Source organism: Scheffersomyces xylosifermentans (assembly GCF_036884685.1).
Source record: "Scheffersomyces xylosifermentans strain CBS 12540 chromosome Unknown RJT20scaffold_1, whole genome shotgun sequence".
In the NCBI taxonomy this organism is placed as follows: Eukaryota; Fungi; Ascomycota; class Pichiomycetes; order Serinales; family Debaryomycetaceae; genus Scheffersomyces; species Scheffersomyces xylosifermentans.
In genome coordinates this window covers 2031674-2058149 of record NW_027042939.1, presented here as the reverse complement: position 1 = coordinate 2058149, position 26476 = coordinate 2031674, and the positions used below count along the sequence as shown (strand labels likewise).

Here is a 26476-nt window from a genome sequence, read left to right as displayed (position 1 = left end):
TAGTATACCAATATTATAAACAATCCACATTGCTTCAGAGCAAAGATTGCACCCTTTATATGATACTCCAAATTTTTGCAAAGTTACAACCTACATTACAAACCTACGTTACAAACGTAGATTCCGTCCCTCCCCACCAGAACTGTAGTTAATTCAAATTTACTCACTTACCTTACTTGACAATTAATAGTAACCTCTATACTATATATTAACTTAACTGTGACAAAAGCCCCGTAGTCTTTGGATTGCACAGTAGCGAGCGCGATTTTTGATTTGATCGCAATGGAATGATAATTAAATATGGTAGTAATGGCTCTGTTTCCGAGATATCAGTGGATATAAGTAGAGGGATTTATTGTTTTCAGGGTGTTCCAAACTCCGTAGTATCTAGTTGGAGCAACCAGAAAAGGCTGTAACCCACATCCGAAAATATAATGACCCAAATTGAGCCATTAACGTTCAATGAATTGAGGGCATTTCCCTTACCCAAGTACTTGGAGTCATTGCCCAATGTGAACTTGCAAGAGTTCTTAGGCGACGAGAACCTCATTAGAGGGTATGTAAAGGAACTACAGACATACAAGGACCACCAGGCAAAGATACTTGCGCAATTAAAACAATCGGAAGCGGTTTTGGAGGACAAGATCTTGAATGATCTAATCAAGAAGTACGCCCAGATAGTGGAGAAAATCACCCAACAGATGAACCGAATCACATCGCTATACCAAGAGTTCCGGAATTTGGAAATGTACCAATACCAGCTCTTGTCGTCGAATTTCAATCGGGATTTCTTGATCAAGAACAAGTTTGGCCATTTGATAGAGAAGAATAACCAAGAATCGATACAATTGGTTAAAGACTTCCACAGCAAAGTGGCGGACGAATCTGAGCTCGAGCCCCGACTTAATGAGTTGATCACTAACTTCAGGAAAAGCAGACAGCAATACCATTTGCGTAAAGAGAAATTGAACAGATGGAATGAAGAGAGGGTCAGCGGAAGTGTGTAACGATGAAAATAGACCTATAATACTTAACTATCACTCAAGAAACACAGCATCAACAGTACAGAGCTGAGAAGGTATATACGCTATGGATAGACTGTACCAGCATCACAATTGGCCTGCAACAAGCTATAATAAGAATACTACTACTACTACTACTAATAAATATTAAGAATCTACGACTAACAAAAGTTCGCTATCAGCGAATCATATCGCTTCCTTGGGCCGGTCCTAAGTGACAATTTTGGCATCTTTTAGCAGAACAGAATTACACACTACAAACTATTAATAAATTGACTCAGTTAGAATTGTCTCAGTTAAATACACACACCATTTAAGGCACCATAAATTACAAGCCATTGCAGCCATTCCCTTAGTCCAGTAAGTCCGTTGGAATAGGGGACCCACGCGAGTCGTCTTCCGGCTGAGCTGCTTTGTAACACTCACGTTGACTCGTTGACTCATGAGAGCCACACGCAGGTCGCTTAGGGCGAAGGAAGAATTATTGTGATGTAGCATGAAGGCTGGACAAGAAATCGCAATTGAGACAACCACCATTGACGGGAGAGACGGCAAAAAAAAAGAGCAGCACAGAGGTCTATTTGTATTTTGTTACCACCACAAGCAACTTAGCACGCCCGCCGCCCATTGCTTCAACAAGGGAAAAGAAAGTTAAACTCAAGCGAGGTGTCAAACGTCAACAGCAAATTAATGCTATCGCCATATAAACGTCTTACCGATATACCCCACCCTTCCATCTTCTCCATCTCCAGCTACATTGCTCATAGTTGCTGCGAGTCATGGTATTATCTATCGGTACCTGTTTGGGCTGAAAAAAAATCATTTTTGTTCGCTCGCCATAGTACATCATTGCTCGGCGTAACCTTAAAACGAACCACCCCTCTTCTAGGGTGAGATTTTTTCTGTAATCGTTATCTCCCGTCCCCTCCAATCCGTTATTTCCAGTTCCATCTGAATTATTTAGATTCTCTGTATCAGCAGATTCATCTTATTCCTCTAACAAACTTCTCGTTACTCTAAGCTTCAGCATCCATAATCTGACGTTCCATTTGTCTGTCTCCCGCCTGCCATTTTTTTCTTGTGGCCCCCAAAAAATAACCCGTTGCCTTGGTCTGAAACTGCCGACTCTACCTTCAACCAAACCCATTTGCTCTCACCGCCGTCGCAAAAAAATCCTGTCTCGCTCCCCAATCGCATTTGTTCTCTCGCTACTCCTTCTCTTCGCACTAAGTTAGTCCCTCCCTCACTTCCCTCACTTCCCTCACTTCCCTCACTTCCCTGCCTCTATCTCTACCTTCGCTCCGAAAAAACGGTACTACCACCTTCCAAAGACGTGACAATTCTCGGTGGATCAAACTCCGAAATTAGGCGTGAGACACAATAACTCTCAATAAGACACAATAAGACACAATGAGAACCTCAATAATTAACGTCTGCCGGATTCACTCAGCGGCATTAAATGAGAAATTTTTTAATCTATTTATTTATCCCACGATTGGCAGCAAGTTTTCTGAGCCAGTGAACCATTGCTTTGGATCAATTGAACGGTGATACTTCAATTGAACAGTGGCAACAGTCGTAGATTAGTCGTCGTATAACTATAGTTAGTTACATTATTAGCAGTCGTTACTACCACACAATCAGAATTCGCATCTGATACATCGTTGTCTTACTTCCTTGTATAGTCTTTTATCCGTGCTGCTGCCAAAACTCGCCAGTTTTGTTTGCTCGTTTAATCTCAAAGAATCCGCCGAATCATGATGATCAGCAGAATCGGAACCAAGAGGTTCTTGTCGTCATCCGCCAGAATCCTCAATGAGATCAAACCAATCAAACCCATTGTTACCGCCCTTCCTAAGCAAGGATTCTTCAAAAAGGCATGGAAATACACCAAAATCACGTCGGCCTTAGCTGTGGTTGGTGCTACCGGTGTTCTCGTCTGGAAGGTTTACGATGAATCCCACCCAGCCAACCAGGTCAAGCAAGTGCCAGCTTTCGAAGACGGCCAAAAGAAGAAGACCTTGGTCATCTTAGGTTCTGGTTGGGGTTCCATCTCCTTATTAAAGAACTTGGACACTACCTTGTACAACGTCGTTGTCGTCTCCCCAAGAAACTACTTCCTTTTCACCCCATTGTTGCCTTCCTGTCCCACCGGTACCGTCGAATTGAGATCCATCATCGAGCCTGTCAGATCCATCACCAGAAGATCCCCTGGTGAAGTCATTTACTTGGAAGCCGAAGCCACCGATATCGACCCTGTCAACCACACTGTTACCATCAAGCAATCCACCACCGTCCACTCTGGTCACTCCGGTAAGGATACGTCTTCCGCCAAGTCTACTGTCGCTGACTACACTGGTGTCGAGGAAATTTCCACCTCTTTGAGCTACGACTACTTGGTTGTTGGTGTCGGTGCCCAACCATCTACTTTTGGTATTCCTGGTGTCGCCGAGCACTCTACCTTCTTGAAGGAAGTCAGTGACTCTGTTACCATCAGAAAGAGATTAATGGATGTCATTGAGGCCGCCAACATCTTGCCAAAGGGTGATTCCGAGAGAAAGAGATTATTGTCAATTGTCGTTTGTGGTGGTGGTCCAACTGGTGTTGAAGTTGCCGGTGAGTTACAGGATTACATTGACCAAGATTTGTCCAAGTGGATGCCAGAAGTTGCTGGAGAATTGAAGGTTACTTTAGTTGAGGCTTTGCCAAACGTCTTGAACATGTTTAACGCTAAGTTGGTCGAGTACACCAAGGAAGTCTTTGCTGAAACTAACATTATCTTGAAGACAAACACCATGGTTAAGCAAGTTAACGACAAGAACGTCATCGCTTCTCACAAGAACAAGGATGGATCTACTGAAACTATCGAAATTCCTTACGGTTTATTGATTTGGGCTACTGGTAACGCTCCAAGAGACATTACTCGTACTTTGATCTCTAAGATTGATGAGCAAAAGAACGCCAGAAGAGGTTTATTGGTCGACGAGAGATTGTTACTTGACGGTACTAACAACATTTATGCCTTGGGTGACTGTACTTTCACCAAATACGCTCCTACTGCTCAAGTTGCTTTCCAAGAAGGTATTTTCTTGGCCAAGCACTTCTCCAAGTTGCACGACATCGAGTCCCTCAAATACACCTTGGCTAACCCTAAGGCTACTGACAACACTGACAGATTGACTAAGAAATTGGCCAAGTTGGAAGAGAAGTTACCAATTTTCCAATACAACCATCAAGGTTCTTTGGCTTACATCGGTTCTGAGAGAGCTGTTGCTGACTTGGTTTGGGGTGATTGGTCCAACGTCACATCTGGTGGTACTATCACTTACTTATTCTGGAGATCCGCTTACATCTACATGTGTCTTTCCGTTAAGAACCAAATCTTAGTCTGTTTGGACTGGGTCAAGGTCTCTATGTTCGGTAGAGATTGTTCCAAGGAGTAGACTGCCAAACTATGGCCTTACATTTCTTCAGTCACATACTATCCTTTAAATTTCACTTCAGCCAGATATCTATCCCACGTATAGGTTCTCATTCTATTACTATTTATTTACATAAAGTATTTGGTTTATTTTTATCAATTACTGTAACCGTAGGAGTATACCTCACTGTAGCGTAGTCCTGGATACGCGCTAACTCCTGCTCATCGTCTCTATAGACTTTTTGCACCCATTGTCGCATTCTTTGTCTCGTTTAGAAATCACGAAATTTTGCGACACGTCTTTTGTTTACCATACAAAAGAAAGGCTGCAAAACTTTTTATATTCAGTTACTTGTGTTTATTGTACAACAAAACTGAAATGGAGGTGCTTGGATTCAAAATAAGGAAGTTTTCAGAGTTCAATGAGCCAGAATGGTTGCATTACCCACAAAGAAGTCATCTTTCGATTCACTTCGTTCAATCAGCCCAGAATGAATACTCCGTTGATATAACTATTCTATGGAAGGGGGCAACATTAGTAAGTACTTCTAAAAACGACATCGAAGAATATACTAACATTAACAGAGAACAATCAATTTTGATACGCTGGATGATACCGTTAGTTCTATTGTGGCAAAGTTCCCTTCAATTGGCTTCAAACAAAGCACTCTGATGGGTGTAATATTATCGCGATTTCAGATTAGCTTTAATGACCGTGAGGAATATGAACGCTGTTACAACCATATTTCACTAAATTTGTCCCCCTCTGTTTCTAATAAAGATGATCACACTGCAAGCCAGGGACAATTCTTCTGTGATTCAAGAGCCAGCTTCTATTTTGCTCCCGATTCACAATTCTCCGCTGGACACGAAATCGGTAGGCAATATCATAATCCTCCTAATGATTCATTCCAGAGACCCACTTATCAAGAAGTATTGCATTATACTAGCCAAACTCAATACCAGTCTTACTCTCAAAATGGTCCATTAGACTCAAAGCAAGTAATAAGAAACACCACACATTTCAACTTTAGTCAACCCCGTCGCTATTCTTTGCAAGTCCCTGCTACACCACAATCAGCCGTTTATCCATCACAGCCTTATGCTTATCCAAAGGTCTCCGAGGAAGTACTCTCATCTCAGATATCAAGTACTAGAAATGACGAGCCGGCTGTCAATGAGGTCTTACTGCAATTTGTCAACCAACCACAAAAACGGAGAGCCTCATCTTTCGTCTCAAAGGTGGAGCACAAGAAGCCAAAAATCACGTCTGAACAAAATCACGAAACATACAAAATGCTATGCAAGAAATCAAGCAAACAGATTGGGAAGCATATTATTGATTTGCTCAAAAGTGACGATTTTGTCAAATTAGTGAAAAAAATCGATCAAATACTTGAAGAAGATTAATTGTATTAAGTCTATCAAACTATGCTACCGATGCGAAATGCCAAATCTATGTAATGGCCAGAAATATTAACTAAATCGAACCATCATTATATACCTTCACCCAACGCTTTACCACTAATCCATCATCCAATTCGTATTCCTCTGGGACAAGTTCATACTTGAAGACAGATGGAAAGAATCTAAATTTGAAATACCAAAATGCAATGCAAAGTAAAATACAAAAAACAGCCACCACGGCATATGATGGCCAATGCTCAAGCCCTTTCGGATTGGGGCTTGTCAAAGATGTAAATGGCGATATCAATAAGTATGAGCAGATAATTATCACCAATACTGTTCCTACAAGACTGGATCTTATTGGTGCCTTCACTTCAGGATAACGTTTCCTAATGATAAAAATGCCCAATGCAGTGAGCCCAATTGCCAATTGATTCGGGTAACCTTCCAATGCTATGATATAATTGTAAATGTCACCATGTGGGGCAAATACTATAATTGATGTAGACAAAGTGATACTCAAAAGAAGCGTACGCATTGGAGCTCCAAATGGCCAGTTTGAGGACATGAATCGAGAGAATGGCAAATAGCCTTCACGGAATACTTCCTGACTTACTCTGGAAATCGTATAAATGACGACAAAGACGTTTCCTCCAGCACAAAGCGCTACGGAAAACGTCAAGAATTGCTTGCCTACTCTGTAACCGAATACTTTTTCAAATAATAAGGAACCCACAAGAGTACCGCTATTGGCGAGTTCTTCTCCAGGAATCACTACCAAGTATGCAAGGTTAGTTAATAAGTAAGTCACTGCCATGATTCCCAAAGAAGTTGGACCAGCAATCTTCAATGTCCTTACGGGATCCTTTATTTCACTAGTTACTGTGTGCACCGAGTTCCAACCACTGAATGCAAATGAAGCCTTGATAACGGAACTTGCGAAAGTGGACGAGGAAGCCTTTGTTTTCACTGTGAATACATCTTCCCAGTGGAGATTTGACTCAATGCCAGTAATAGACTCGGGAAAGAAAGTGACATAAACTCCCGTTGCAAACATTACCACGATCAAGCCCAACTTCAAAGCACCAAGTATATTCTGAATCCTCACTCCATGGTGGACGCTCACTCCATGGACACCAGCAGCAAAATAAAGAAATAACAATCCCACCAATCTAGTTCTGAAGTCGGTCACTTCTACTCCAATCGCATGTAAAACATATTCTCCAAACACTAAGATGTTTGATAAGGTGAACCCAAACATGACTGAGTACACCAGAAATGCAACCGTAGCTAAAAGCTTGGGAGATTCATATATGAATTCCAAGAACACCTTGGCTCCACCACTTCTCGGCACTATAGAGCCCAATTCTAAGTAGACATAAAGCCCACTGAATGACAATATTGCTGCTAATACCCACGAAAGGAAGAATAGAAACACAGAACGGCCACAATCTTCATACATTCCACTCGCTATACTGAATATACCACTACCCAATATCCTCGACACAAATAGTACGATAGTTGAAAATAGCCCTAAATGACGGCCCTGAGGTAAATCCTCGAGATCTTGCAAGTAAGAAACTTGTCCATTTATTTGAGTCGATGGCCCCGAGTAAGACTCGTCGCTCGGCAGCAATAGCGGAGAGCCTGAATCGAGATCTTTGACAGACACGTCTGACACCTTCTTATATTTATTATCTATGTCTGACATTTCTATGGCACCATTCGTATCAGAAGTGGAACTTTCCGTGTTGGATGTCCGAAAAAACGAAAACCACAGCGACATATCCATTATTTATATAATGTGAGATTCTCCGATCCCCATGTCTACGGCATCAGATCAACCCTGGCACAATACATACACACTCTGTGGTGGCTGATTTTTCTGTGTTGATAGCGAGTTCCACTTTACTAATGCTTTAGAGATAAGATAAAATCACGTGAGAACACTGGTTGCTGACGGTGTTACATAATTAGTAAGGGGGTTTGCAGCCATTTACTGCACTTGACTACAGGTGCTTATTAATGGGGACCACAACAACCAGGATTTGTTCATATGTATAGTGTATTATAGATATAACGACTATAAAAGACTATACAATGAATAAAAAAAATTAGATGACCAACAGAAATAAATAATTAAATTTGACACCAATGAAAAAATGAAGTCTATGAGGTAAGTGGCACTATTATTAATGCTAACAACAGTGAGGGTATTAGATTTATATGAGTAGTTACTTTTTAGTTTGCAGGTTCTTCTTTTTTATAAAAGCTTCCTTTGCCAACTTTATCAAGGAATCTAACTCACCACTATTCTCACACATGCTGTAGAATAAAGAGGTCTTGTCAGCGATCAACACGTAGGGATTGTCGTATTCAACGACTCTTCCGGCATCCATGACCAAAATCTTATCGTAATCGATAATTGTTCTTAATCTATGAGCAATTGTCAAAATAGTAGAATTGGAAAACTCATCTCTGATGGTTTGTTGAATCATGGCATCTGACTTGTAGTCAATCGAACTGGTGGCCTCATCAAGAAGGATAACCTTAGGGTTCTTAAGCAAAGATCTACCTAAACAAACCAATTGTCTCTCACCTTGTGACAAGTTACCACCACCTTCTGCAATAGGAGCATCAAGGTTGAAGAATTTGTTCTGATTCTCTCCACTGTTGGTGTTAGGAGTTTCATCACGGCCAATTAAATTGACTCTTCTTAAAGCCTCGAAAATTTGCTCATCGGTATATTGTTCGAATGGATCCAAGTTAGATCTAATGGTACCCGAAAAAAGGGTTGGGTCTTGTGGAATTATTGTAATGGCTTGACGTAAGTTACGCAAACCGATGCTATTAATGTCGATACCATCGATGTGAATACTACCGGTCTCAGCATCTAAGAATCTGAAGAACGCAGTAATGATTGTGGACTTACCGGCACCGGTACGTCCAACGATACCAACTTTATGATTTGGCTCAACCTCGAATGTGACATTCTTGATCACTCTTGGTAACTCAGGGGAGTATCTCAAAGAGACATCCTTCACTGAGATTCTTCCCTCAGCAGGCCAAGAAGCTGGAGGTTCTGTCTCAGGGATCTCATATGGTGGTTCCTGCTCTACTTCGAAATATTCTTTCAATCTCTCCACAGAGTTCATATTCATTTCGACGTTAGCGTAAAGACGGACAATCCATAAAGCACTTTCGGAGAAAGCAATGGCATAGGTTAAAGACAAACCAGCTAATCCAGCATCGATTTTGCCAACAGATAACAAGACAAAGATACCAGTGAATAACATAACCAAAGATCCGACAGCATCAACACGCAAAGAGAGCCATCTGTTGGCAACCCACAAGTAGAAGAATGGTCTATTGTTGTTGTCAATGGCGTTTAAGTTTTGCTTCATGAAGGTCGACTCAATACCATAAGCTCTAATTGTAGCGACACCGTTCAAGGATTCAGAGAAATGTTGATGAATAGGAGATTTTGTGATCGACTCAAATCTTTGTAATTCCCTTGATAATGTGAGGTAAAATACACCAACCAAGTAATACAAGAAGGAAATGATAAAAGCGAAAATTAAGAAACCTGGAGTGATGAACGTAATCAAGATTAAAGATGAAACACATTGAACAAAACAAATAAAGACACCTTCGGCCATTGGGGTCAACTCTTGATCAACAGACTCAATATCTTTAGAGAATCTGTTCATGATACGTCCTTGAGGGGTCTTGTCAAAGAATCTCAATTTGGCTCTCAAAATCGTTGTTAACACTTTCTTGAAGATTCTGTTAGAAGCTCTGATACCAGCAAGGAAGGAAACAACCACTCTCATGGAGGCAGAGAAACCATAAGCAACACCAATGATAGCATAGATAATAATATAGTAGAGTGTGCCATGTTCTTCTTTGTACTTGTTAGCAGTATCAATGGAGGCAGAGATCAAATGCGTAGCACCAGTGAAAGTTCTAATAATAGGAGACAGCTTAAATTGTGTAGAGTCATAGACATTACCAACATAAGCCACTCCCAAAGATTTCATCAAAGAGCCAGCAATTTCACTATTTATTGACCAGTTTCTCAACCACCACGATTGAAACATAAAGATACTCTGGGATCCGATAAATGTAAGTAAGATAAGGGTCCATGTAGGCCATCCACCGAGGATTTTAGCGTAAGTTTTGTAAACTTCTGGGTTAACAACACCGTCCGCCTTAGTTTCTTCTTCAACCAATTTTCCGTCGGTTTTCTTAGAATCATCAGCGTTATTGTTCTCATTCAAGGCCTTCAATTTGGATTCAATTACAGCAGCCTTGGCTTTCAAATCAGCGTTCTTGTCACCTAAAGCAGCCAAATTGGTACTAGATTGGTCTCTGGAGCTCATAACAGAAGATTTAATCAAATCATCGTCTCCAAGATCACCAGTGTTTAACAAATCTTCTGGTGTTCCTTGAGACTTTACTCTACCATTATCCATAACAACGATCCAAGCGGCATTCTGAACAGTTAAAGCAACATTATGGGAAACTAAAATACAGGTTCTCGATTCCATTAAAGGACCAGTGATACAATTCTCGTAGATCCACAACGCAGTGTGGGAGTCAACAGCAGACAAACAGTCATCCAAAAGAAGGTGTTTCGAGTTGGAATACAAAGCTCTAGCCAAGGAGACTCTTTGCTTTTGTCCACCAGATAAGGTAATACCCTTCTCACCAACTTCGGTTGCATCACCAGCACTTAAAATTTCAAAATCACGGGTCAAGCCACAGGCATCAACTACCTTGGAGTAACGGTCTTGGTTGAATGGTGCACCAAATGTGATATTGTTTCTAATAGTCTCATTCAATAACCAAGCGGACTGGGAACAGTAGGCAACGGATTCAGTCAAACCAGTTTGAGGATCAATTACTAACTCGTCTCTTGGGATAACACCTGGTAAGTATACATCACCATGTAAGAGTTCCATTTCACCTAACAATCCCAACAACAAAGATGTCTTACCAGCACCAGTTGGGCCAATAATGACGTTCAACTTACCAGCCTTGAAACTAATGTCAAGGTCTCTTAACTTGAAATCGTTTTCGGATTGGGAGTTCCACGATAATGTGGCGTTCTCAAAACCAATGTATGGAGAGTTTGGACCTGGCTCCTTACCCAATTGATCATACTTGGATGTTTCAACTTCATCCAAAAAGTCACTGACTCTATCAAGAGAGACCTTAGATTGAACGACGAACGAGGTCATGTCGGACAACTGATCCAAAGGCGATCTTAACAAGGTGAACAACGACAAGGAGGTAAAGGCAATTGGTGCGGTTAACGTGTTTCCATCAATAATGGTGTAACAATAGAAGGAAATCAAAGTGATCAATGTTGGAGTCATGAACCAAACAAAAGAACCAAGACACCAAACTAAAGATCTCCACTTCAAGTAATTCAATTCTTCGTGTCTGATGGCCATGACACTCTCAAAGAACTTGTCTTCCCAAGCGAAAAACTTGATAATTCTAATACTTTGGAAAGTTTCATTCAACTTCTGAATTCTCTTATCAGTAATAGCCAACATGTCCTTCTGTAAAGAAGAGACCCATTGAGCAATTCTGTAGTTAACAGGTAACAAGGCAACTACAGCAATGGAACCGACTAAAGCACTCCATCCTAATAAATTGTACAATAAAGTGATACAGATGGCAATCATCAAAATGGCAGATACAAAGAAGTGCAAGTAACCACAAATTTCAGACACTTTGAATGCATCAATAGCCATCAAGTTGATGATAGCACCTAATTCAGCAGTCTTTTTACCTCCAGTCTCTTTTTCCTTCTTAGAATCGTCGTCGTTTTTGACTTCAGAATCACTAGCTGAGTCCTCATTAACTTCAGAGACAGTAATCTTTCTTCTCAAGGCCTTGGCGTACACTTCACCGATGATAATTGCCTTCATTCTAAGACAAACTCTTCTTCCGACGAAAAGAGAACAACCAGAAGCCATTGATTCAATCATCTTGAAGGTTGGCATCAAGATCAAGAATGTCCAAGCTAAACTAGCTGGAGAGCTAGAAGGATCTTCTACGTGCTCCAACACACGCTTTAAAAGCAAAGAAGGAGCGAAAACTAATATGGAATCTAAGGCAGCCCAAAAGGCTTGCACAGCGAATAAAAGCTTGAAATGGGTGAATAATTTAGCAGTGAAAGCAGCAGTACTCTTGGATGCTTCAAAGGTCTTGAGGATACGGAGAGCGTAGTCATCATCTCTCAATCCCCAGATATCATCCTTCTTTAAAGGATTTTTGTAGGCCTGCCACACCATCTTGTCTAACCACGAGTATGTGGAAAAAGATAAGATACTGGAGACATTTTCTGGCGATGGAGTGATCTTTCCAGTTAAGTATAAAGTAGATGGTTTGTCACCAATCTTGGCAGTAAAGTTTAATAACAAGAGAATGGCAGAAAGCACAAACTCTGCGATGTAGTATTGACGGGCACGGTCACTAAGATGACGGCTTACTAGAGCGGATCTGAAAGTGAGCAAAGTAGGGAAGAAGTTGAAGAAATAAATGGCAGTGGAATGGACCCACAAGTTAGGCAAACGGATGTTGACCTTCTTTAAGTTAGCTACTCTGATAGAGCAGATTATGAAAGCATAGAACCAGAAGGCTGCTTTGACAATAGGAATATAAGGGGCGTATTGGAATTCTTTATGGAACGCGTTCGCAAAAGACAAGCTGATGGCTAATCCTAATTGAACAATGACCAAGAGGTACTCGATACACACCCTGAGACGTTCGAATGTGTCTTTATACACTTCTTCGATGACTCCGTGGGGAGAGCCATCCACGTTGGTGTCAGGCAACCTCACGATGTCAAAGTGACGACTTTTCAACGAAGGTTGGGACTGTGGTTCGGTAGAAATGGCACCGTAGGCGTCCTGAGTAGCGAGAAGCGGCTGAGATTCACCCTCAGCTAACTTGATGCGCTTGTTGCGCTTGGCGATGGATATAGAGCTTTTTATCAATAGTATGGACAAAGACGACGCTCCAATGACGACGGGCGGGATGAGCTCTAGCTTATCGCGACCGCACCGGGTGAAATCGTCGTAGTCCCATAGCGGGCAGGTCTGGTTTCCGAAGAACGACATGGCCGAGGAGCACGGTACAATTGGCGGGTTTGGGACTTTGGCAAAAACTGCTAGTACAAACTTTCGATGTAGCGTGGCGGGAAGAGCAAAATTCAATTCGTTTTAATTTCTACCCTGCACTGGCTACGGTTATATAGTCAGGGCCGGCTCTGGATAAGACGTCCTGCCCGTCCTGTACAGTGACAAGTTTTCGCATTACTGAGAAAAAACGCATGAAAATTTTAGGCGATAGCAGGCTGGAGATAATCGATTAGGGACGGTACGGTACGGTACAGAGAGAGAGAGAGAGAGGATGAGGACGTAGGATGAGGAGGAGGAGAGGAGGGACTAAAGTTGAGCCATACAATAGATGGAGGTTTTTCATTTGAAGTTATTCATTTTTTTCATTTTTCCATTTTTAGAGTTTATGTTTTAGGTTTGCAGTGTAATATGGTAAGGGGTAAAGTTTGGTTTGTGAGTCATAGAGCAAGGTGCATTTGACGCTGTAAGGTTTGGGATGTGACTCTGTATGGGTTTGACGCTGTACGCTGTACACTGTACACTGTATGGGTTGATCTATCTGAACAGACTCCTCTTATTATTATTATTATTATTGGTATTATTCTTTTGTTTTGTTTTCACCAATTGCATTATTCATACTCATCGTATTACAGTATTTCACCAAAGTGGGGGCCAGTCTCCATTGTAGAACCCGTTTTTGCGCTCCTCTCAGCATTGAGAGAAATATTAATTTGTAATTTGTCCGTGCCTATTGCTCCCAATTAGGCAAACGGCACCAAAATTTAGGAATTAGTGAGGCACATTTGAGATTAGGGCATAAAATGTAAGGATAAAGAGGTGAACCTACATCCCCCATGAATTGGAGTTTTCTATTCAAAAAAATACAAAGATCTCGAAGAACTACTCCAATGAGACCTCTGGTGCTAGAGACTCCATCTCCCACCATAACTACAAGTGTTTTAAGGTTTTTCGGTGCTTTTTCATGATATGTACATCGTTATTTCAGGCATGGGTGCCATTTACCATAAGATTTATTTTTTTATCAGTGCCTTGCGGCATTGAGACTGAGATTACTGAGCAGCTACAAGATGTGCAGACGATCTGCTCACCAGCAAGACAGAGAGGACCAATAACATAGCTCCAGGGCGTGTCGTCCTACAGTTAAACCACGTTATTGTTGACTCTTTTCTATTCTTAAACACTCTGCAACACCAAGACAATCCACTGGTGTAAGAAAGTTGTTAGAGCTGGAATTCGGAGCTAATATTCTCTTTGTCTCACTACTGCTGCCACACGTTCCTTTCTGGGACAGACTTACGAGAAAATCCACAGTAGTGAAAAGTTACCGAGAAGATGCAAACCACGATTTCACCTTCAAGCATAGATTACACCTTGTTCGTTAGGGATCGATTAGGTACTATGGTTGAGTCATAATCATACATATCAACTAGATCGGACATTGGCATTGTACCATCTGCGTAACCTTAAATCCATAAGAAAAAATAGCACTTTCTCTGGAACTATTACTCATCCTGATATAGAACACTCCACGAATCATGGGGATTGGTATCGCATATCTTCTCATCCCACCCATGCACCCTACGTCCCCTCCCTATTGTTACTTGCTCTTTTTTTTTAAAAATGTTCTGGTTCGCCTTCTCTATGATGTCATTTACTACACCTTTAATTTTGGTGAGCATAATTCATACGGTGCCCCAACCTTATTTCCAGTTCCATATACCATCTACAATACGGTAAAGTTACAATATGTATTAAGTAATGCACAAAAGATTTATAAACGCTAAACCTAATAAAATAAAGATTTAAGAATGTTTTAAAGAAACCAAGTAGTACAGATTAGTACCGGTGAATGTGATATCGTGATGTTTTTTGGGAATTATCAACCGGCCCATGTCTTCTACTGCCTTACATCTCTTTCCAAAAGTATTTGTCATTCATACTTTCATTAATATTTCTGTTTCAATTTGATGAAGATCAACAAATTTAATCTTGGGTCTTTTGAGTACCTCTTAACAAACCAGTTCTTCTAGCGGCAATCAAACCAGCCTTTTGACCGGCGACGGCACCTCTAGAAATAGTAGAAGCCTTACCAATATGTTGATGGTTACCACCACCATGAGGGTGATCAACTGGGTTCATGGCAACACCTCTGGTCTTTGGCCAGGAGTTTCTCTTAACCTTGTACTTGTGGAATGCTCTACCAGCCTTTAACAATGGCTTGTCAATTCTACCACCACCGGCAACAACACCGATGACACCTCTAGCGTCAGAAGAGATGATCTTCTTGGCACCAGATGGCAACTTGACTCTGGTCTTACCCTCATCTGGGTTGTGACCAATGATGATAACGTAGTTACCAGAGGTTCTACCTAAAGCACCTCTGTCACCAACCTTCTCTTCGACGTTGGAAACAATGGTACCTTCTGGACAAGCACCCAATGGCAAGATGTTACCGACATTCAAAGAAGCCTTCTTACCGGCGTAGATGAATTGACCAGTGTAGACACCTTCGTTAGCGATGAAGGTCTCTTCTCTCAACTTGTACTTGTATGGATCACGGAAAGCAACCTTGGCCAATGGAGCACCTCTACCTGGGTCGTGGATGATTTGCTTCACAATACCACGAATGTAACCGTGACGCTCAGCGTAATCCAAGGTTCTCAACTTGGCAGCACCCTTTCTCAATCTGGTGTGCGAGGTGAAGATTGAACCAGCACCTTTTCTTTGGTTACGAATAACTCTACCTATAAGAAATTCTTGTTAGTATAACCTTCTATTTCATCGTAAGCTTCTGATGAGTTCAGTCCTTCAATATAATGTCAAACGCTTCATAATTCCTAAAGTGGTGATTTTGATTTTGAATTCTCGATTGATTACGGCTTCAAGTCCATTTCAATTACTAAATATCCCTATTGGAGTCTGCTGGTCTTAATATCTCTCTTTCCACAACCCTAACGTTACATTTCCTGATTATGCTTCCTGAATTCGTCAATTTTTCAATAGATTTCCTACATCAGTTCGGACAGCACCTCTCTTCTTAAACATGAACTCGCACTACAAGTTGGATCTCTGGCAATATCAAAAGTACATGAACTCATCTATCATCATGTACATACCCATTTTGCTATAATAAAGTTGGTTAAAGTCTATTACGGCACAGTGTAAGTAACTGCTTCTATAATCACTTTTGTCAAGCCCTCCATTCCCTCTCTGAGTGAAAATTTTGAGAATTTTTCTGAGGAAGAGATTAGTCACGTGAGTTGAGCACTTTTGTCCTGTACTGAAATATGTATGAGCCACTATGAGGGTTTCGAGAAAGCAGTCACAGTACCATAAATAGTTGCACGTGACTGAAAGTTTACCATGTACATAACTGATTGGTGAAGCATAATTAAAGTAGTAGTTTTAATTGTGTCGTATAATATATAATAATAGTATGTAGCAACCGGCTTTTAATAAATTCAAAATAAAACCGTATTCAGGTTGTCTATGCGACACAAAGATATTCAATGAAGAACTCCCTGCTGTCGTATAAACTTACAATCATGAATTCAATAGAAGTTCAATGCAAAGCGGCAGGCATTGGAATTCGCAACAAAATCGCTTCTTCAAAGTACCCTACAGCTTCTTTTAGTGGATTCCATAAAACCAAAAGATAAAACAAGAATTTTAGAAGTAAATAATCATAAAAATCAGGGATAATTTCACAATCAGCTCAATTTTCAACAGGAGAGTGATTAGATTTATTGCTCCTGGTTTTCCTCGGCAGCTTCGTTAGGGGTGGAGTCCTCCTCGGTGGCCTCTTCGGTGGCTTCCTTGGAGGCCTTCTTGGAAGCAGCTTCGGCTTCGACAGCTTTAGCAACTTCGGCGGCGACCTTCTCCTCAGCAGCCTGTGCCTCCTTTACTTCTTCTTCCTTTGGAGTTCTGGCATCAATAGCAATGTCAACAATAATTTCTCTACCGTTGATTTCCTTACCATTGAACTCAGCAACAGCTTGCTTTTGAGTTTCCTCATCGGCAAATTTGACGAAAGCAATACCCTTGTTCTTTCTACGGCCCTGGTTCTTCTTCAAGATATGGAATGGCACTTTTCTTGCAGGAACGTGAATCCACTTTGGCTTCAAGTCTTTGAATAAGGTGTTCAAAGTCTTGACAGTGACATCGTAGTTGAGATTGGTGACAAAGATAGTGTCCAGGGATGGCTTTCCATCTGGAGCTTTTTCTTTGCCGTCCTCTCCATTCTCGCCCTTAGGAGTATCCTTGGCTTTGGAGGCTTCCTTTTCCTTCTTGGCAGCAGCCGCTTCGGCCTTCTTCTTCTCCTTTTCAGCCAAGTAGACTTCTCTCTTAGCCTTAAAAGCCTCTACTCTGACCTTCTTCTCTTCTTCAGTTGGTGGAGGAACTGCCTTCTTGATGAAGATATGTCTTCTTTGGAATTTTTTACCGTTGTATTCGGCAATTGCCTTGTCTGCCTCTTCCTTATTTTCAAATTGGACGAATGCGAAACCCAAGTGTCTCTTGAACGTCTTTTCACCACGGGTGTTTTCCTTAAAGGGAATATCGACTTCAGTGCTAGACAATATGTTAGTAACTGCAAAAAGCTCGGTGATTGCTAAATTGGTAATCCGAATCCAGAAGTAGTGTGCAGCCCGGAATGATGTGCGGTCGGAACTTAGATCCGATTGCCACACTATAGGGGGTATTAGTGGAGGTTAAAGTGGATGAATAAGTCGAATCCCACTTTCACTAGATGGATAATGACAATGACGACACCAATGGGTGATAGACGTTGTATCGAAATTCTGTGTGGAAAAATGAAATTGGAAAATTCAGTCGATTGATGAAATTGGACAGCATTGGCTGTTGGTGGTCAAACGCCTTCAGATTCGTAGATTTAGATTAGATTAATTGATACGTACACTTTCAAGCCTTCAAACAATTCCTTCAATTCCTCTTCTGTGGCCTTAAAATCAACGTTTCCAACGTAGATTCTGTCTTCGATGACAGGCTTGTTGGAAATGCTGGATTCAGCTGGAGTGGCAACGGGTTCTTCAGTGGACATAATGGATATTTCACTCTATTTGTGTCGATATAATTTTTAGTTTTCACTTGGATTAATTCAACGACAAATAGTAAGCAGATTGATCAGACTTTCTCTTTGTTGATTTCAGATTTATTCGATTAATTCAATTGACTGTTCACACTCAATTGCTCAATATTTCAGTCAGCTAACGATTTATGGTCTGCTTTCCTTTTTCTTCTTCGTGTATTCTTTCTCAGTTCAGAATATTGAAATAACCAAAAGGATTAGATTATTAAAATATAGATTAAGATCGGTTTTTCAGCGATTGCTCTAAAGAGGTTAGACTATTCTGATGGCCAAATTTTCTCACCCACGAACTGAACGATATATCTCCATATATATATAGTCCTCCACCACCACACGCAATACATCAAAAGTGTGACAACAAAGTTCCGTGTTGTACAGGAGTGTATAATGCGGGAGTCGGAACCGGCGCTACCACCATATGTATGGTAGACAAAGAGAACACCTTTTGAGATAGACGTCCTATTAGACTAGGTAGAGAAATTATTAGAGAAATTATAAGAAGCCACTAATTATTACGATTGGCGTGATGCGTTACACATAGTAGATTCTACACGAGTTGAAGCACAATTATCGACGGACACGGTCAACTTTCACTCGACATGAGGGTTGCAAAGAATGGGGCGAATACCGGTGTTGCATCTCACGACGGTTGTCCGTATGAGGAAATGCGCGTCACGGGACCAGTGTTTATCTTACTGCAAATTGTGGTTCGGTAAAATATGGCTACATCGTGGGGCACAGGGCTGTGATATGTAGTCAAGAAGAAAGATGTAGTCATGAGGAAGAGTTAGAGGAGGGAAGGTTGAAGGAAATCGCAGGCTTTGTGTTTGAAGGTCGGGCGATTTCAAGCAAATTGGATTCTTGTACGGTGGAATTAAACATTCTAGGCTTTTCTTCCGCGCTGGTTAGGGCTGCAGTAGATAGCAACTAACGGGACTTTGTTAGGAAGAGCCCAGAAACCACCAGCCCACAAAGTATTCTGTTTGGGATCAGAATGGTCATTTTAAACAAGATGAGTATCTAAATGAAGCTACGTAGGCATTAATAAAAAATAAGTATGTATTAAAATGGAAGGAAGACATTCCAACTAGGAGACAGAATACAAATGAGGTTAAAAAACAACTAGAATTAAGACAGATCAACATAATAACAGACAAGCTTTCAATATTTGATAAAAAAATACTTGCCATATAGTGGTAACAGAATCACGACGCGGATGCCGCAAAGCTTTGTTCTCTTACTCCCAGATTGGTTCTTCTTCCTTTTGCAATCTCAGTCCTTCCTCTGTATATGTTCAGAACTAGATAATGGTCCTTATTTTTCTCTTTCTCTTTTTTTTGGTAGTTTCTAAGGTAGTAAGAATAAATATCAAAACTAGTATAATGAGTTATGACCAATATGAAAATAATTTTATTTATAAGATAACGATAAAATACCGCCATCCTGTAACGATTCAATGCTTAATAAATTCCATTTGTTGCAATGGATAGTATATGACTGTGTCGCACTCAAATCATCTTGATACCGACGACGATGAATCTTGTAATTGTGTATCGCGATAAGAAGACAAAGTGAATTAGCAACTATTAGAAACACATACTACGTTTACTTCAACTTGTGGAATAATCTTGGAGCAACACAATCGTTGATACAGTGCTGCAAGTGGAAGAACTCCTCAACACAATCTTCCTTGTAGTGCTTCTCAGCGTAGCCCTCTTCTTCCAGTTCCTTGGTGACTCTCTCGATACATTCATGGAAGTGGTGGTTGAATGGTTTACATGCTTCGGTGCTGGCACATTCTTCGGATAAAGTCACCAATGGGTCAACAAGCTCGTCTTCGTCCTCATCGTCCTCATCCTCGTCTTCATCGTCGTCCTCTTCCGATTCCTCAGTGGCTTCTTCAGAAGATTCTTCGGTGGATTCTTCGACTTCTTCTTCTTCTTCTTCAGGCTAAAACGGATAAGTTAGTACTCATTATCATCGATTAGAATAGACGGTTGGTACCTCCACTAGAATATAAAGGGATCTGGCTTCAATTCAGTCCAGCTGGACCCGATTCCAATGAAATCGACCACATTCTAGCAATGTATCTCACTGGGCGCTTGGCCCGTGTTCTATCTACATACCTCTTCAGCGTAGGCGGCTGGAACAACGGATTCTATTAAATCTCTCAAGAAGGACATTGTGAAGCAGTCTCGACAACTATTTATACGGATTGCAGGTATTCAACAATAAACGAACGATAGTTCAAAACTATTACTTGTAAACGTTGGTTGTAAATGATTCTCTCACCGTTCTCGAATTTGTCCTGCTATTTTTTTCACTATGACTGCCTACTGTACACACTGTTAGCTCAGCTAAATCGAATTGTATTTGGTTTAATGAGAAAAATCAATTCTCTAATTGGCTGAGGGCGAGGGGGCATGTGATGTGAGAGAGTGTGTTATTGTTCACGTGAGTTGAGAACGTGAGTGCGATTCTGAGTGTGGTTCTGAGTGCAGTTCTTGTAGATTGTCATATTTAGTATTCTCATTTTTTTTGGTTTTTCGGTGTGTGAGTAGTCGTAGTCTACTGCTGCTGTGATTTATTTAGTGGCTGCAAGATGGTGGTAGATGATAGAGAGTAATGGATGGATAGTGAGGGTATAAGAAAATAGGTTTAAGGGTGGGGACTTGTGATATAAGTTGAAGGTAGAGGGTTTATACTTTAGGAAGAGGAATCTGCTGAAACGTAGTGAACGAAATTCCCAGTGTAAACCCAGTTAATTTCCACTAACAGTAGTTTCCTTTACCACCTATTAAGTCTTTATTATGTGTTCTCTTTTGTATGTGACAGTCGCAAGAAAATTGCAACAATTACTGAGAAAGAATCCCCATAGAAAGGAACCTTTTATATTTAGTAATGGACCGGAATACGTATGATATAACAATATTCGGCTCTATAGTTTCGTCTCGGTCAATATGAGGAGTTGTGCAAGTAACTTCTACTATTTCTGTGTCTACACTGTGTCTACTGCATTTACTGTGTCGTTACATTGAACATTCTTTTCCCCCCTCATTAACAAATCTCCTCTTCTTCCTCTACAATCTTCACTTATGACTATATGGCACAATTTATTAAGTTGAGTTGTTTAATTATATATGAGATCAAATGACAAACACCACTAAACTTAAGAAGAGGTGGCAGCGTTAGCAGCAGCCTTCTCTCTCTTGGCGATCTTGTCGTTGGCCTTAGAACCCATAATACCACCACCCCAGTGTCTTCTGTTGTCCTCGTACTTCTCGATGAAGTTAGCGTTGACGGTAGAGATCAACTTGGCTAATTCAGCCTCGTCAGCAGCGTTGACTTCGGTCAAGGCAGCGACAGCAGAGGTCTTCTTGTGGACTAAAGTACCTAATCTGGCCTTACCCTTCACAATAGCGTATGGGACACCCATCTTTCTACATAAAGCTGGCAAGAAAACGACCAACTCGATTGGGTCAACATCGTTGGCAATCAAGACTAATTGAGCCTTCTTGTTCTCGATCAAAGAGACAACGTGGTTTAAACCGTACTTGACGACAACTGGCTTTGGAGAAGCATCCTTGGCGGACTTACCTTCAGCAACAGCAGCGGCCTCCTTAGTTAATCTTTCCTTCTTCTCAGAAGCGGTCTCTGGTCTGTACTTGTTGAACAACTTGAAAGCTTGGGCAGCAGTGTTCTTGTCCAAGGTGTGTTGGAATTGGGAAATAGCTGGAGGAACCTTCAATCTCAAAGACAAGATCTTCTTTTGTCTTTGCAATCTGACGTATTCTGGCCATCTGACGAATCTAGACAAGTTTCTCTTTGGTTGGATGGATTGACCAATACCAAAGTTCTTTGGAGTGGAATCAACCAATGGGTTCTTGGTAGAAGCAGTCTTAGCAGACTTGGTAGCTAATGGAGCTGGGGCGACCTTCTTTCCTTTTGGAGCCATTTTGTATACTGTTAAGGGTAATGCTAAAAGAATCGAAACCTTCGTATTAGCCTTACCTTTGATATATTAAGACGTCTTCCTGAAAAATTGAGTAACAAGAATGTCTCGCAATGGGAAAATTTTTCGGAGACATGTCGCAAAATGAAATATGTCTCGGACGAGCAGTATGGGTAGGTCGTAGAAATGTGAAGTCATGTGATCAAAGTGACTGTTTTCTTGAGGTATACTACAATTGTCGTTGGTGATATCAGTCTTCAACTCTTACGTTAGGCAGTAACCAGGTCTTTGGCGCTATCTATTTTGGAGAGAATTAGTTATCTCACATCCAGATTAAGGTACATTCACCACATATGTTCGATGTCATCTAAGCTATAAAAATAAAGGTATAGCGTCAATGCTAATACGGGTTATCCATGGCAGTATGACTTCCACTGCGATTCTGGAAAATGAAACTGCGATTATTATCAAAGATCTATCTAAACGTACATGAACGGTCATGCTCCTAACGGTTACCAGCAAGAGCAGGTTAATTACATACTGGGGTGAAGCTGTAGGTTCTTCAATTGTGTTGCAGAAACATTTTTATGTACAGGCATTTATGTATTGCCGCAAAATTACAGAGCAGGACTCCAAAGGTGCCAGGTCCAAGGAACAGGAGAACTCATCGAAATGGTCATATTACATTCATTGTCACACTAACTGAGAATGATCTTCGTCGACTTTTTAAAAGATTCCTCCTAGAATCCTTCTAGTAATGACTGCCATGGTATAAAGTGTCATTACGACGAGGATACTGTATTGCTACATTTTTGATCGGAGTAAACAATTTTACTTAAAAATATAAACCTAAACCTATACAATAGAAGAACCAAGTAGACTGTTAGAAATGAAATAAATAATGGAGCGAATTGAAATAATGAACAGGCCAAGGTAGTAGAAGGCACGCTTCTAAAACCTCTCCTTTTATATTCTTCTATAATGCTGTATGATAAAACGAGTTATAAATAATCAACCTTTTGAATAATTAGCCAGTAATTAACGGGTATTTTAATTAGCATTTGGGGTTTTTAGACACTGCTGTCAACCCATCTAGGGTTGCACCATCCTTTAACCGTGAATTGACTCTTTGTAAATCCAGAATTTGGAGCCATTCCGTTCACTTTCGTTTTACCGTGGTTAAGAATGCCAGCAGGTCTTAAGGTAGGACGTAATGAGGCCGATGCAGAATCCCATGGTAAATAGTTTCCTGATTTACGGATGAGGGAGTAATGGATATCTTCATCACTCTCTCCTAAATATATGTAATCATTGCAGTCAATGCTTAATGACGGAGAATCGTCACTGCGAGGTGGTAAGATAACACTATTCCATAACTTGTCGCGAGATAAGTTCGAGATGCGACTCACGTTATACCTGTTATGGAAGTCAAGCAATTGGGGCTTTTCAGAAATTAACTTGTACAATTCTGGATGATTAGCATTGCCAGTCACATTGGTGGTATTGGGCAAAGTCTTGGAGTTCATTCTAGCATTGTAATCAAAAGCATAGAGACGTAAAAACGACGAATTGATGCGATGATCACGATTCTTGAATGATTTGCATGACGGAGTCTTGAATCCATCTTCATCTACAATTTCTGAGCTGCCTGAGTCAAAAGTACACAATTCTTGGTGACGATCGGAATCTTCTTCGTCTTCCGGCTCCTCTTCTTCCCAAACATCATCTAATGTTGCCGGGGTCTGAAAGTGCTTCAAGGTATGCCTCCTAGAGTGGCTCTTTGATGGAGCAATTGGGGGTAAGACATCATCAGTCATTCTTGGAGACTCGGACAAAAGAGAATATGTAGATAAGTTTCTTTGCAAGCTATCTTTCCAACTTCTAAATGAAGTGGTCAACTTGGAAATAGAGGATTCACTTCTCTTATCACTAGAGTCATCGTGGTTGCGTAATAAATTATAAAGTGATTCAGTGGAAGTAGACCTCTGTAATAAAAGTGGTTTGGAGTTGTCAGATTTTGTCACAGATTGCATCGTCTCTACCAAACTGGAAGTCGCAGGACTAGCTACTATCGATGGTGGTGAGAAAGTGATATTGTTGCTGATGGAGATGCACGGTAAAGCGATTGAGTCAAACGACGAATCGGCTGATGACGAGTTGTTAGACGTGAAAGAACTTCCTAGGGTCTTTGGGATGTTAATTATGGAACCAAAGCGCGAGTTCCTCGATACATATGAAAAGCTACTACAATCATTGTTGTATGAATAGTAGGAATATGAGTGTTTCTGTGAGCTTACAGATGATGCAGATGATGAAGATCTGGTATACTCGTCATTTGTAGTGCAGTTAGTTGACAGACTGGAGCCTGAACTGATCGAAAAGTCATCACAGTAGGAGTAGTCCATGTCGTCATCTTCTTCCGCGTCACCCTCAAGACTGTGATCATCCTCCGCATCTTCCAAGTCTTCGTAATCTTCGTATTCTTCATAGAAATGCTGGAAATCGGAGTTTAATGGATGATGACTTGTGGTTCTTACCTTCTGTACATGTGAATGCTTTGCATTTCTATAGTTTGTTCTTTTGTTATGAAGGGTGGACTTGATGCTGCTGATGGTTATCGAGTTCCTTAAGAGAACCTGTTGGTTCTTCAGTTTCTTAGCTCGGATGGAGATATCTGGAGGAGTTGTCTTTCTGGACTTTTCTGCCGTGGTGATACGTGACGTCACAATGGGGATGGGGATCGGGGTATTATACGAAGCCTGGTTTTGGATATTTATGGCCATGGCGTCTAAAGAGAATAATAATAAGACGGTCACTATGGACACATGCGGCAAACGGCAAATGGGCTATTGGCTCTATAATTGCACCGTAATGCAGTAGGAGAATACAACAAAAGAATAGAGCTACTGGCTTCACTAGAGAGTAGACTGCCGAAACACAAACAACAAATAGTAAAAGAAACACCTACTATTAGGCTAGAAAAACGTCAACTATAGTAACAACGAATGGCTCTACAATTAGTCAACTAGTCACTTAGTGGAAACTAAATTCTATATATATATATAATAATACCGCTGTCTACAGTATAGAAATTTGGTGCACGAAACCAGGCGCTAAAATGTGACCCCAACTGTAATCTGAGAATCATTCCTTTTTTGGTTGGCAATCGAAGCACACTCCTTAGCGGCAAGCATAATTTCCTGATACATGAAGCTGCAGCAGGACAAATCCAGCAGTGGGAGGGAAGAGGAGGCCATCGGGTCATGACATAATAATTGTCCTCACAGCAAAGGTAACCTACCAAAATGTTTATCAGTCAGAAAATATCTCTACGGAAGCACAGAGACGATGAGAATCCAGGCCTGGGTGATGTAACGGTACTGCACTTTTAGGGTCAGTTCATACGAGAGACATTTGGGGCCTATCGTGAGTCCGGCAGATGATGGCCAATGAGAACACCACAATAGGTTTTTTTTCGGCGGGCACGTTACAATCTGGGCCGGACTTGTGAATATCGCACCGGATGTCGTGTCGTCAAACAGCTATTATTGCCCCAGAGCATTGCTCTTAACCTTGGTTCTCCCACAGCACAGCAAAGATAAGGTCCGCAGGACGATGAAATTAGGTTTTTGCATGTTGCAATGACCCATGGTGGTGGTTGTGATTTGGGTTAGAGCTGTTCGTCTGTCGTCTATTTGCCCAATCTCACTCCATTCCCACAATTTCATTCCCCCTGTTGGATAGTTCCTGTTGCACATCTTCCATCTAAACAGAATTTCACAATGTTTTGTGTATGTATTTTTTATGCACGCTACCGTTTATTCTTTTTTTTGGGCCAAGTAAAAAGATTTGCAGTTTTTTTGGCTTGGTGCAATTTCCCGTCAAACCCCTACAGAAATGCTCGGGCAACACAGAAATGCCCTAGTCGGTGCTATGGCAATACGAGCGTTGGAGGGCGGTTGGATATGTGCGGTGCTCGTTGACATATTCGTTTAATTGGAGACAATTGCTGGAAGTAAGCTGATTCGACTGCCATGCTGCCTTCATGGAGTTGACAATAGAGAAAATCCCTCTCCAGGGTACACAAAATGTGTTTGCTGCAGATACAGCACGACGGTAAAATTGACATGGTCCTCACCGACAGGTACGGGGATAGGAACATTCCAGAACGCTGTTTGAGGCTAATTTTCTAACAATGTCCACTGACTTATATTGAGAACGATGAACGATGTGACATATGTCCATTTATGTCACATCATGGTGTTTAATTATGTGGGTCCCGATGACCTCCTGGTAACTAACACTTGGGTCTTCATCGCAGGTGACAACCTCATCACGACCCACATCGGCTACTACTTCTCTTCCTCAAATGCGTACGACAATTGCCTATCTCTTGCGACATCAGAGCTC

At 41.1% G+C, this 26476-nt stretch overlaps 10 protein-coding genes across 10 annotated transcripts; 3 read left to right on the top strand and 7 right to left on the bottom strand. All coding sequences in view use genetic code 12, as the record gives it.

Moving 5' to 3' along the window:
* Positions 1–434: 434 nt before the first annotated feature.
* RJT20DRAFT_132421 (ESCRT-I subunit protein) lies at positions 435–1007 on the top strand (the record flags this gene model as incomplete). Its single annotated transcript, XM_064918140.1, has 1 exon — positions 435–1007. One exon carries the CDS (start codon positions 435–437, stop codon positions 1005–1007), a length of 573 nt encoding a protein of 190 aa, XP_064777330.1.
* Positions 1008–2484: 1477 nt separating this feature from the next.
* NDE1 (NADH-ubiquinone reductase (H(+)-translocating)) lies at positions 2485–4642 on the top strand. Its single transcript, XM_064916259.1, has one exon. The coding sequence runs from the start codon at positions 2780–2782 to the stop codon at positions 4463–4465; it is 1686 nt and encodes a 561-aa protein (XP_064777329.1). The 5' UTR covers positions 2485–2779; the 3' UTR covers positions 4466–4642.
* Positions 4643–4644: 2 nt separating this feature from the next.
* On the top strand, positions 4645–5888 carry RJT20DRAFT_14953 (uncharacterized protein). The gene is made up of 2 exons (XM_064919007.1): positions 4645–4981; positions 5029–5888. The coding sequence occupies exons 1-2, from the start codon at positions 4823–4825 to the stop codon at positions 5851–5853; spliced, it is 984 nt and encodes a 327-aa protein (XP_064777328.1). The 5' UTR covers positions 4645–4822; the 3' UTR covers positions 5854–5888.
* Positions 5889–5923: 35 nt separating this feature from the next.
* On the bottom strand, positions 5924–7561 carry RJT20DRAFT_90862 (uncharacterized protein; the record flags this gene model as incomplete). Its single annotated transcript, XM_064921347.1, has 1 exon — positions 5924–7561. One exon carries the CDS (start codon positions 7559–7561, stop codon positions 5924–5926), a length of 1638 nt encoding a protein of 545 aa, XP_064777327.1.
* Positions 7562–7863: 302 nt separating this feature from the next.
* RJT20DRAFT_14866 (uncharacterized protein) lies at positions 7864–13131 on the bottom strand. The gene has a single exon (XM_064918986.1). The coding sequence runs from the start codon at positions 12984–12986 to the stop codon at positions 8085–8087; it is 4902 nt and encodes a 1633-aa protein (XP_064777326.1). The 5' UTR covers positions 12987–13131; the 3' UTR covers positions 7864–8084.
* Positions 13132–14890: 1759 nt separating this feature from the next.
* Positions 14891–16371, bottom strand: RJT20DRAFT_14789 (60S large subunit ribosomal protein L2A). The gene is made up of 2 exons (XM_064918947.1): positions 16124–16371; positions 14891–15751 (listed from the first exon to the last, which is right to left on the bottom strand). Exons 1-2 carry the CDS (start codon positions 16125–16127, stop codon positions 14991–14993), a joined length of 765 nt encoding a protein of 254 aa, XP_064777325.1. The 5' UTR covers positions 16128–16371; the 3' UTR covers positions 14891–14990.
* A 17-nt stretch (positions 16372–16388) lies between these two features.
* On the bottom strand, positions 16389–18402 carry SBP1 (Sbp1p). The gene is made up of 2 exons (XM_064916258.1): positions 17924–18402; positions 16389–17576 (listed from the first exon to the last, which is right to left on the bottom strand). The coding sequence occupies exons 1-2, from the start codon at positions 18064–18066 to the stop codon at positions 16751–16753; spliced, it is 969 nt and encodes a 322-aa protein (XP_064777324.1). The 5' UTR covers positions 18067–18402; the 3' UTR covers positions 16389–16750.
* A 1317-nt stretch (positions 18403–19719) lies between these two features.
* On the bottom strand, positions 19720–20297 carry RJT20DRAFT_4848 (ubiquinol--cytochrome-c reductase subunit 6; the record flags this gene model as incomplete). Its single annotated transcript, XM_064920336.1, has 2 exons — positions 19720–20064; positions 20241–20297. 2 exons carry the CDS (start codon positions 20295–20297, stop codon positions 19720–19722), a joined length of 402 nt encoding a protein of 133 aa, XP_064777323.1.
* Positions 20298–21283: 986 nt separating this feature from the next.
* Positions 21284–22069, bottom strand: RPL8B (60S ribosomal protein eL8; the record flags this gene model as incomplete). Its single annotated transcript, XM_064918681.1, has 1 exon — positions 21284–22069. One exon carries the CDS (start codon positions 22067–22069, stop codon positions 21284–21286), a length of 786 nt encoding a protein of 261 aa, XP_064777322.1.
* An 842-nt stretch (positions 22070–22911) lies between these two features.
* RJT20DRAFT_124477 (uncharacterized protein) lies at positions 22912–25090 on the bottom strand. The gene has a single exon (XM_064916257.1). The coding sequence runs from the start codon at positions 24847–24849 to the stop codon at positions 23137–23139; it is 1713 nt and encodes a 570-aa protein (XP_064777321.1). The 5' UTR covers positions 24850–25090; the 3' UTR covers positions 22912–23136.
* Positions 25091–26476: the final 1386 nt, after the last annotated feature.